This window comes from Chanodichthys erythropterus, chromosome 11, assembly GCF_024489055.1.
Source record: "Chanodichthys erythropterus isolate Z2021 chromosome 11, ASM2448905v1, whole genome shotgun sequence".
NCBI classification, from domain to species: domain Eukaryota; kingdom Metazoa; phylum Chordata; class Actinopteri; order Cypriniformes; family Xenocyprididae; genus Chanodichthys; species Chanodichthys erythropterus.
The window spans coordinates 55,138,478-55,151,072 of NC_090231.1; the positions used below are offsets into that span (position 1 = coordinate 55,138,478).

The 12,595-nt window shown below is 35.7% G+C and overlaps 1 protein-coding gene across 1 annotated transcript in view; it reads right to left on the reverse strand.

The window, feature by feature from the left end:
- The window catches only part of ano1a (anoctamin 1, calcium activated chloride channel a), a 56,791-nt gene extending 52,358 nt beyond the window's left edge, over window positions 1-4,433 (reverse strand). Inside the window, exon 1 of the mRNA XM_067401438.1 lies at window positions 4,267-4,433. Coding sequence (XP_067257539.1) covers window positions 4,267-4,324 — 58 coding nt within the window. The 5' untranslated portion in view covers window positions 4,325-4,433. The remainder of the gene's footprint in view (window positions 1-4,266) is intronic.
- Between the last annotated feature and the right edge of the window lie 8,162 nt (window positions 4,434-12,595).

Genomic DNA, 12,595 nt, shown 5'->3' on the forward strand with positions numbered 1-12,595 from the left:
GAAACTTCACAGAAACATTCAGGGGACAACTTAGACTTACATTACATCTTTTGAAAACACGTTCTACGGCATCTTTAAAGGGTTAGTTCACCCAAAAATGAAAATTCTTAATTACTCACCCTCATGTCGTTCCGCACCCGTAAGACCTTTTTTCATCTTCAGAACACAAATTAAGATATTTTTGATAAAATCCGATGGCTCTGTGCGGCCTCCCTTGACAGCAGGATAATTAACACTTTCTAATGCCCAGAAAGCTACTAAAGACATATATAAAATGGTTCATGTGACTACAGTGGTTCAAGCAACGAAAATACTTTTTGTGCACCAAAAAAAATAAAATAAAAAAATGACTTTATTCAACAATATCTAGTTTCACGAATCTTTTGTTTCGAATCAGTGGTTCGGAACGCGCATCAAACTGCCAAATTCAAACAGCCCAGTGGTGAACCATTGAAATTTAGAAACTTCACACTCCGAACCACTGATTTGAAACAAAAGATTTGTAAAGCTTTGAAGCTTCATGAAGCAGTGTTTTGAAATCACCCATTACTAGATGTCGTCGAATAAAGTCATTATTTTGTGGGTTTTTTTGCCACACAAAAAGTATTCTCATCACTTCATAACATTAAGGTTGAACGACTGTACTCACATGAACTGTTTTAAATACGTCTTTAGTAGTTTTCTGGGCATTTTAAAGTGTTAATTATCATGCTGGCAATGGAGGCCTCACTGAGCCATCGGATTTTATCAAAATATCTTAATTTGTGTTCTGAAGATGAACGAAGGTCTTACGGGTTTGGAACGACATGAGGGTGAGTAATTAATGACAGAATTTTCATTTTTGGGTGAACTAACCCTTTAACATTGGAGACTGTTAGCCCCTCCCCCTCCACTACGTAATTAATGTTGTGATAGTTGAGTGCATGAAGTGTCCAACATTCCACACTTAATTTTTTCCATTAATTTAGTGCATCATCTGGGTATTTAAAGTACACTTTTTCTTTTTGGAATTTTCAGTGTGAACGCACTACTTGCATTATTTACACTTAAAAACATCATAGAATAGTGCATAAGTATGCAAATTGAGATGCACCTTAAGAAATTGCGCAGAATCTTACTCTTTTTTTTTCTTTTTTTTTTCTTTTCAATGATCATTGTTCTAGAATTTTTACATTTGATTTTCAATAAAAAATACTATAATTATTACCATCATGACTTTTGTTGCTGTTTATAGAGCACAACTCGGGAGGAAAAACAGAGAGGGCAGCTAACATATTTCACAATAATCACAATAAAGCCTTGTTCCAACCTGATTACAGAGCAACAGAAAACAAATACATTTAATTTAAGAGACTGTTCACATCAAATATTCCATCTTAAAACCTTGGTTAAAACTGAGTGGTAATACTGAGTGGTAATACAACTGTGTTATTCATGGTGAAACATAAAATCTCAAAAAGCAATGTCCTATAGAAAGCATTGCTAAATTTTCTTCCCTAGAATGCATATGTAGGTCATTGTGGGATACGTGTGTGTGTGTGTGTGCACTTAACCTCAGATTGCTCCAAGGGGATTGTCACTGCAATAATGTCAGCTTGCTGTTTTTTCCCCTTGTACTTGAATGTGATCACAACAAATAACACACGGGGATAAAAAATTGACAGACATATGGAAACTAGGGTTTTTAATACATCTTATCTAGGGGTATTAATACAAATCTAGTTTATCTATAGCTAGTTTGCTGAAAGTCTAAAGGAACAATCTCAGCCCCATGAGCTAGTCTCATCCATCACCTAGATCAATGCAGACAAGCTAATAGCCAAAACTAACCAGCATGTTCCACCAAGAAACCATGTAAAAGCAGCTGCCATCAGAAGGTGAACACAAAGACTACACTGTAAAAATTATTGTAATTTTAACTGTAAATGGTTAAAGGTATGTTCCTGTACTATAGATCTATGTAGCCCTGCCCCTTTTCAACGCTGCGCTTGTGTTCTGTCTTCCAGTTTGTATTTCCACAGCATAAAAGTAAGATCTTACGGATTTATGAGTGAACCGCTTGTTTTAAAAACTTCCCGGTCTACTGACTTTTGTTATGAAATCCGCTTAATACATTACAATACTCATGATAATGTTCGTTTACTCTACAATAAGTAAATCCACTTCACCAGCTAATTATTCTTTGACAGCGATCTGTAGAAAAATACAGAGCTACCGCAAAAATGTTCAAACACAAATTCTAAAGATGGATGCACCCTTTTTCTGGATGCACACATATGTATGGAAGCTTGTTTCGGTCATGAAATAAAAAAATAAAAAAGGTAATTGTGACATTTTATCTCACAATTCTGACTTTTTTCCCAGAATTGCGGGATATAAACTCACAATTGCGTGTTATAATGTCTAATTGTGAGAGGAAAAAAAAAAAAAGACTGACTTTTTGTCTCAGAATTGCAAGTTTATATATAACACTTTATAAGATGCAATTGCGAGTTTATATCGCAATTCTGACTTTTTTCTCATAACTGCAAGAAAACAACTCAGAATTGCGAGAAAAAAAGCCAGAATTGTGAGGTATAAAGTCAGAATTGCGTGATATAAAGTCAGAATTGTATAAATAATAAATACATTTATATATCACAATTCTGACTTTTTAATTCGCAATTGCATGGTATAGTCAGAATTGCGAGAAAAATTCTGTGAAAAAAGTCAGAATTGCAAGTTTATATCATGCAATTCTGACTTTATAACTCGCAATTAAGTTTAAATCTCGCAATTCTGTAAAAGTCGCAATTACCTTTTTAATTGTTTTTATTTATTGGCGGAAACAAGCTTCCATACACAAGGTCTATATATGGGTAGAAAAAAAATTATTATAGATCCAACCTTAAATTGAATGTAATTTTACAGTAAAATACTGTTAAATGCACCATTTTTGGAAGTAAAATAACAAATAATCTTCTAATTTACAGTAAAAAGCTGTAAACCAACACACCCAGAATTCCCTATGTTGCACTTCACATTTGATGCTTTTTAATTTTAATTATGTTTCTTCTTTGGTTTTTGTTATCCGTCATGCACATTAGGGCTTTGTGTTACATCTTATGTTGTTAAAATGTTTATTGCATGATTTTAGTGTCGTGTGTTACCATGATGGTGTTTTGTGTTTGTGCGCATCAGTGCATGACACCGCCTGCACCTTCTTTACCTCAGCTTTACCATCAGTGTTATTATGGTGGATGTCAGTATTTGTTAAAAGTACAAAAGCGATTCAGTAGCGTTGTGACCTCTGTAATTCAGCAGAAATGATTTTCATCAAATTATTTTGGCAACCATATAGCTGCCAGTCAGTTTTTTTCTGCAAAAATGACAGGATTTTTTTTCTCTCTCTCTATTCAGGCTTCTGCACAGCTTTAACTGAAGTATGATAAATGCTTTGTGCTTGCTCATAATAGTATGCTTACTAATCATCACAATTAATCAGAACTGCTTTAAAAGTAGTCCTATCCTGAAAACTAAAAACCCCAACACATAATCACATTTTATATTCTTTATGTTTAAGAGGATCATACTCATTTGCCATTGTATACATAATGATTAATGAAGCTTGATTACATGATTGTCAGACAAATGTGAACATTTTTCATATTGTGGTATCATTAAATGAGTCTTATCTTGTCACGCTATTGCTGAATTCATATTTAAGAATCGTTTTCAGAGAAATAATTACGGGTTTTATCTAGCATGCCAACATTCTCCAATATACTACTAACATCCATGCCTCCTTTTCCCCCAGATGGGAAAATCCCCTCTGCCAGCTCAGGTTGACATGCACCGCCCCCTCAGAACAGCATCTCTCTCCTCAGGTGAAGATGATGCTGTGATGGATTTTCCTCATGTGCGCGCGCGCGCGCGCGCTGCCTGCAGGCAATGCGTGACTGTTCTAAACCCACAGAAACACTGCTCACTTAATAACACAAGCCTTAATGTCCATTACAGCTAAACTGACTTTAATACTAGTATTATTTTATTATTAATAACATCAGTCAACAGGTTATTGCTCAAATGAATAATTTATAACATACCTGGATGTTATAAACTGTCTAGCAAAGCAATCTGGGCATTATAAACATGCGTTAGAAATAAATATATTTCTGTTTTGCTACAGAGCGGTTCGATATCTGTCGATCATTAATATTCATTGTTAAATTAATAATACACCCGCGCAGGAATCAGGAATCTGAATACAAAATATGAGAAACTCACCCGAGCCATCAGCCTCCTCATCTTTCATCGCAGTATTTACATCATCGTCACCCTTCATTGGCGCAAATGTGCTTTGTTATGTAGTTTCCAGGTGGATGTAGTGGAAGTTGTGTGTCTTGTACGCTGTGTGTGTGTGAGAGAGAGGTCCCTCCGCGATCGTTTGTGGAGTATTTACATGAAGTCTCAAGCAGAGGACTGGATCCGTGCGAATGCGTTTTTATCTCACGCACCAACCACACACATCTACATCACTACCAGACACACGAGCCCTTCCTCTTATCAGATGCGCTTTTGGGCAGTCCCTGAAGCAACACCAGTTGAATGCGGGCTTATCTCATTCTGCTGTGGTAAATTATGTGTTAAACTCACAGGACACTATACAGCTTGTTTGTGATATACAGGGACGCATGCATATCGGCTATATAGCCTACTAAAGGGGGCTAGTTGTCACACCTTTTACTTCAGTTGATGACTTTTCACAGTGACACTGACTATTTTTTTGAAACATAATGTATGAAATTGCTAAAATGTAAAATTACGAAAATAACATGGTTTTGACCAACAAACATGAGACAAAATTAACAGTCTGGCGAGCTAGGATATTTATAAGGGAAAACCTGGGTTATATAAATGGCAATATTCGCTACCTTGTATTAGCCACCATTCAGGGTGTAATTTTACAAAATACAAACCATTATTGTTGATTACCTACTGTTTTTTAAAAGTACATAGCTTCAAAATGGCTGTTGCTGAGGAAATCTGGAATATTCCAGGTCTCGAATCTGATTGGACAGAGGCATTTCAGGAGCTCTGATTGGACCAGCTAGTTTGTACCACACTGTTGTTACATCATCATGCCAGTAGGTGGCGAAAAATGACTATCTTTATGAGTGAGCCATTGGCTGCGTCCCAATTCAGAGGCTGCATCCTTCAAAAGGCCTATTGCGTGATGAAAGCTGTCTCAAAGGCTCTTTCAAATGCAGCCTCCAAATGCATCCTCCGTTTCCCGTGAAGTGAAGGATACAACAGATGGGTCCTTTGCGGCCTTGCCTACCCCAGAATTCATTGCGCACTGGTGATGACAGATTTTTTTTTTTTTAGATAAATTGCTGAATTATACTTTTAAATGTAAGTATTGGGTTTCAATTTACTCATATCTAATGATACAAATATAAATAAATAAACTTTATAAATCAGTTCAAATGTTGACTCATATCTTACTAAGATGCGATTATATATAGTTTATACTCTATTATATGCAGAAATGGACTATGGTGAACATATTTAGACAGTTTGTGAACCCTGTTTTGTTTTCAGACAGTTTAATATACCTTTTAAAGAAAGTACAGTACTAACATTACTGCCACTTATCAACAGCAGCTGTCACAGTTGCTTGGTGACAAGAACAGTGCTCCATAGGCTAGACCATCCCATTTAACAATGCTCAGTCTGACATTCGCACCCTTTAAAAGGTGTGAAATGAAGTCAGAGTCCTTCGAAGGATGCAGCCTCTGAATTGACAAATTTGTCCAAAACACAGATTCATTCAGGAACGAATCACGTTGCTTAAACTATTTGATCTTTGAGAGCCATATTTCACTTCACTCTACAGAGTAATGCGTTTCCGAGTCCTTCGAAGGATGCAGCCTCTGAATTGGGATACAGCCATTGACCCATTCATTGAACCAATACTGATTCATCAAAAGTGAGTCACTGAATCATTCATTCAACCAATTTGTCCAAAACACAAAAAGTGAGCTCTGGTCATTAGAGGTCATTATGCAAATCTTTTGTCTTCTCAGGTGTGAATCGCAACATTATTCATGATGATTCACACCTTCACGCATACTGTGTTTCTTGACAAAAAGTGTCTTAGAAAATTTAAATCTCTCTAATGTTTTATATGAACGAGTAGGCAGGATAATTTTACATCATTTTGAAGCAGAAACTCTAGTCTACAACCTCCAATACCAAGAATTCTTGTTAACACAGATTTAATATATATTTTTTGGCCTTATTTCAGTGACTTAAGTTTTTTTTTTTTTTTTTTTCAATAACCACTCATAAACGTTATTCCTTCAAAAACACAAACATGTACATAAATGTTTCTCACATATTATTGTAGCCTAGTTTGTGTTCAATACAGTGTAATGACACTTTTGTCATTAATATGTTTATGTACAACTGAAAAAAGCACAAATGTCAGGGCATGTCAAAACTTCTCAAGGCCCCAAAAATCCTCAGACCCCTGAGGGTTAACATGTTTATGAATTAGAATATATGTAAAATTGACATCTTAAAGGGGTGGTTCATTGCGATTTCACTTTTTTAACTTTAGTTAGTGTGTAATGTTGCTGCTCGAGCATAAACAGTATCTGCAAAGTTACAGCGCTGAAAGTTCACTGCAAATGGAGATATTGTCTTTTAAAGTTATGGAAGTTTAATGCCTATAAAAATGACTGGTTTGGACTACAACAAGCTTCTTCTCGGGTTGGTGACATTGTAAACCCTGCAAAACACTGCCCCCGGGAACATGCAACAAAGTGGGCGAAGCTATGTCGAACAGCATGTGGAAGCTGAAGAGTTGTGTACACTTTCCAGATGAAGTGATCTTTAACAGACATCATACAGACGTATGTGTGCTATCTGGGATATATTCTTGTTTTGAGCAAAATAATATTTTTGTTATTTATGACCCTGGACCATAAAACCAGTCATCAGTAGCACGGGTATATTTGTAGCAATAGTCGACAATACATTGTTAAAATTATCGCCAGTTATGCCAAAAATCATTAGGATATTAAGTAAAGATCAGGTTCCATGGAGAGATTTTGTAAATTTCCTACCGTAAATATATCAAAAATGTATTTCTGTGAGTGGATATGCATTGCTAAGGACTTCATTTGGACAACTTTAAAAGCGATTTTCTCAATATTTACATTTTTTTGCACCCTCAGATTCCAGATTTTCAAATAGGCCTAGATCTCGGACAAATATTGTCCTATCATAACAAGCCATACATCAATGGAAAGCTTATTTGTTCAGCTTTCAGACCATGCAAAATTGACCCTTATGACTGATTTTGTGGTCCAGGGTCACATTTAATCATTAAAATTATACAAGTAATCCAATTTGTTAAATTAATCAAAATTCAAAAATCAAAAAGGTTTTCTATTATGACTGAAGTAGGAACTAGTGGTAGACTATTTTTTCGAAGCATAGGCTGCCATGGCCCATTTTTTTGTTGTTGTTTGTTTCTTTTTGCAAGGAATGGTCCGTTTCAATTCTTAAAAGTGTCTTTGCTACATAACCATCATAAGCGGTAACATTTTGTGATTATGTCTAGACAATTACCATCTGCATGTCAACTGACGTAGCCTACAGGTAAGCTACCTGATTAAACTTTACACACACACACACCTTACAGGCTCACACCGGCAACACTGAATCAAATCATAAGAAGGCTAGTCAATACATTCCGGAAGAGAGTAAGCTACTGTCTTAACGTTTTCAAGTCACCTTTGCTTAAACTCTGGAACCAGTCATTTCGGAACTTGAGAAGAAGAATGAAAATGTCAAATCTTACTTGTGCTGAGAGAGGAAATCACTCCAGCGCTTCAGCTCTTGACTCCTGCTCACCTGCTCAAGCACCTTGTTTATCTTTCAACCACCCAGCAACATGTAAATACCTTTCCGCCTCGCACCTTTCAAAAAGCGTAGTCTTAACAAATAAAGTGCCAGACTTTTAGTACAAAATCGACGTAACGCAATGTATATGCGCGATGTGTGGACAGCGCGTGCACAGCACTGCTATGACGTATTCATAGGTGTTCCCCTCATTATCAAACCAGATCAGGAATGTGGGCAGGCAGGGGACTGACTAAAAATTGTATTTGCAGTCTAAATTACTGGGTAAATGTTTTCTCTGCAGTTCACACACCGAACATGCACACACAACTTTGAACCTCTCATGGCCAAATTTTATGTTTTTAAGTGTTAAGAAGTTATGCACGTGAGTTTCATCATAGTAACTACGTTTAGAAATGACTCGGTAACACTTAGCAATAAGGTCCCATTAGTTTTAACATTAGTTAGTTTAGTAGCTAAAATAAACTAACAACGAGCAAAGCATTTGTTACAGGTTTTCTTTATCCTTTTTTTTTTTTAAACATTATAATTCAACTGTTCATTGTTAGTTCACATTAGCCCACTTCCATTAAATATTATCAGCAGATACACTCTTTGATTTTAAAAATGTAGTAAATGTTGAACATTAAGTCTAATAGGCTATATGCTTTAGAAATATTTTTCATTGCTAGTTTGATAATAATGTTAACATATGAAACCTTGATTGCTCCTAGTGAGTGTATAAAACATATGTATAATTTATTATATCTATTAATTACAAATCAAAATGAAAGCAAAAAATCAGAGAGGTTTGTGGGATAACCTGTTGGGATACTGTTTTGCCATCAAGAAATTACATATAACCTACGTTCTGCCTTCATGTTGCTATCTATCTATCTATCTATCTATCTATCTATCTATCTATCTATCTATCTATCTATCTATCTATCTATCTATCTATCTATCTATCTATCTATCTATCTATCTATCTATCTATCTATCTATCTATCTATCTATCTATCTATCTCAACCCCTAACCCTACCCATAATTTATTTCTAAAATTAGATCTAAATTATAACACTGTTGTGGAAGCACCTAACCCTGGCTGTAAGCTTAAACTTGACAAAAACAGTAAACTTGTCCCTCAAATCTGATTGGTTGAATGGAATGTTGTTCCAGGATCAACAAAGATGTTGATCCAGGAACATGTTGTACTTGGTGAAATCAAGTTCACCATCTGTCTATCAGTCTGTTTATTCCTGCTTTAGGAATATAAGTAATTCTACACCTAACTTATTAACGTTCTTCACATGTATACACTGTTAAAGTTCATATCTTGAGGTAAGAATGTGGTTTGCTTTACTATTTACAGTACATAACATTACATTAAGTCTATTTTCCATTCATTGGTACACTATGTTCTGGTCCACATAGCATAGCTGATCCACCCCATTGTCTAAGAGTTGGCAAGGTGTTCATCTTTAATTGCAGTCAAACCACAGCAGTTGGTTCCAAAACACCTCAGGCTTTTCTTAGGGCTGTGTCGCCTGACATTGATGAGGGAGGAGATAGGGTTTCCCTCCGTTGACTCTGCCATTATCATCACACAACGCTGCACAGTGGAGCACTGCACACTCCATTAACAGATAATGCTTTCCTGTGGATTCTGTTGGCGTTCTGATGAGGCTATAACAGATAAGCCAGAGACCTTTAGTGATATGTGATTTTTTTTTTTTTTCAATAGACCTAACCTAACCTTCAAAAGTCATTCAATAGACCTAACCTGCCTGCTGCAAAGGGGTTTAGCGTGTACATTCCTCCAATGTGTCTGGTCTTTGCTAGCCATTATTCTCTCTATTAAGTTGCAGCTTGGTTTCAGATGACTTCAGACAGTGTGGGAAAAAAATTAGCTTCCTCTTTTTTAAGATTTTATAGACGACAATGAAGCTGACTATAAAAACAATAGTTAGTTTGACATAACAGAAAGCGATTCACAGCTTTAACTACTAAGGAGATGGTTTTAACACATCAGTTTTTAACGTAACCTCTAAAAAGAATTGGGACAAGTCTCCTCCACCTCTCTTATCTCTATTATACACACACTCTCTCTTTCAGTCTCTCATTCATAGATCTCATGTGTGACTTTTTGGGGCCTCTGTTGTAGCATGTCATGGCAATAGATAACAAAATATCAAGCAAAGTGAAATGCTGCCTAGTTGAAGTATACCTGCATGGGGCCAGTTGCATAAACTTAGCCAATATATGTTAAGACTGTGTCTTAAGAACTAGTTTGACCAACTAGCAGTTAGAGAACAGGTAATGAGTCTTACTTTTTTTTTTTTTTTCAATTCACATTACACCAATATACATAGTTATATATAGTACCCATATATATAGTTACATATATATTATGTTACTGACTTTAAAAATGTAAGACCAGTCTTGAAAAAAAAATGAGATGACTAACTTTTAAGACTAGTCTAAGCAGTTTATGAAACCAGACACTAATGGTAACCTCCTACTTTAGTTGGAAAAAAAATACACACAGTAGCCAGAACTTTTTTTTCTGTACCAGTAGATAAAAGTGAACTGTGTATCACTTTTGCACAACTTGTATGATTTATACATGCATATGCATTTGCATAATGGTGATATTATAAATGCATAACATCATAAGTCATATTTGCAATTATATTACAGCCAAACTCAATGCAAGGACATTTTTTTTAGTCAATGAAGTCAGTTACCCTCAAGTTCCTATCAGAGTATCCACAGGTTCATCGCATTAACCAGTTTGTCAAGTTTGACAAGTGTCCAAGTACCTTTTATCTTAGTTTTCAACAGCAAATCTATTGTTTAGAAGTTTTAAACCTAAAAAAATGTTTTTGTGAGATATCTCGCCTATGATTATGCTTGTGTGATATTCTTCTTTAAAATAACTGCTAGTTAGTGTGGTACCTTGTTTCTAATGCAATAACATTAATACATTTTTAGGTGCAGCTTATAATTATTTTATGCAAAACACATGCATAAAAAGATGATTAAACTAATTTTTAAAGTGTATTAGATACATGTTTACCTGCTGGTTGCATTGTCCAAACAATGTGTCTGTCGGTGTGCCTCTTCCGTCCTGTTTAAAACTTCCTCAACTCACTGAAAATTTAGCATACAGAAAGATGCACTGTATCTGTGTAAATGAGTGAACGCTGGACTGCTGAAGAACCCCTCAGCCTGAGTGGGCCGTCTCAGTCCATGGTGGGAGATTTCACTGGTTTGGACCTCCCAAATAACAGCAACACCACAAAAAGATCATAAGGAATCAGTAAACTGGTACTATTTACCAGTTAAGGCTTGGTCTTTTCCTTGAAGATTAGGTTAATTTAGTTTATTTCATTTATTTATTAGCATGTCGTTCCAAGCCTGTGTGGCTTTCTTTGTGCTGTGGAACACAAAATGTGAAAATACAACAAAAGCATACAGTGATGATCATGAGCTGTGATCATTTCCCCTTCCTCCATAGTTTTTAAATGTTCATGCTGTGTTTGACGTCAATGAAGCCATCAGTTCATTCACAGGGTTAGAAAATAAATCTGAAACATTGGCCAATCTAGTATATGCTTCATCTTTCATGTCAAATTCTTACATTTGATCAATAAATTCAATTAATAAGGAACTATAGGGTTGTTACCAATCAAATTAAATAATTTACACTGTAAAATACAACTGCAACAAACAATATTATAAATACATTTTTGAAATTATAAGAAATGTTGGAGAAAATGCAATACTTTTAAACTAAAACTGCCAGTACGTGGCAGCAAGTCACTTAATAAGTGAGTCATTGAATCATTCATTCAACCGATTCATTCAAAACGCTAAATCGTTCACTAACAAGTGTTGCTTTGAGGATGTGCAGTAGTTCTGCTGTGATCTTCATTTGGTGAAACAGAACAAAAACAGACAATATTGTGTCTAAAATTTATTATTATTTAACTATAAAATCAATGTAACATTTGCAACCGTGATGATATTTGGCAAAACAGCTCCCTTGGTCATGCTATGTTAACTTCATCATATGTTATAAATAAAAAACCTTTAGAATTTTTACCTCTGTATGTTTCGTGTGCTGTTACGCTCATTTGTTTTGATTTCTCCACAAAGAGACAGGCAGCTCGAGCCTCATCAGCACGACCTTGTTACCAGAAATACACTTTCCATTATATCAATCGATATTTACACTGAATGTAATAAAATCAGAATCATTATCTCATTTCGATGGCTCTCTAGTTATTTTTGTCAATGAAGCTTCAGTCAGGTTGGGGTTTATGCCTATATGCATGACCTGGTGGCAAACCTTCATTGATTTCACATACCATCAGTAAGAGCAGAGTGTGAAGGTTGAATTAGTAGAGCAGTAAAACAGCTGTACATAAAATATTGGAATCCACACAACATATTGGGAGACATATCAGAGTTTAAAAGAATATAAATGTTGATGCATTTCTCGTTGGCGCATAGCAACTCTTTGTGGTGTATCGAAAGCCACAGTACCAGGGTAATGGCAGCATACCTCCACGAAGGATGAACCACATCCAGCAGAAGTAACTGTCGATGCAAGAGGAAGCTGAATCTGTCTGAAAGGGATGTGCTTATACTAGCCCAGTTTGTATCCAAAACCATTGACTCTCAAATGACTCTCTT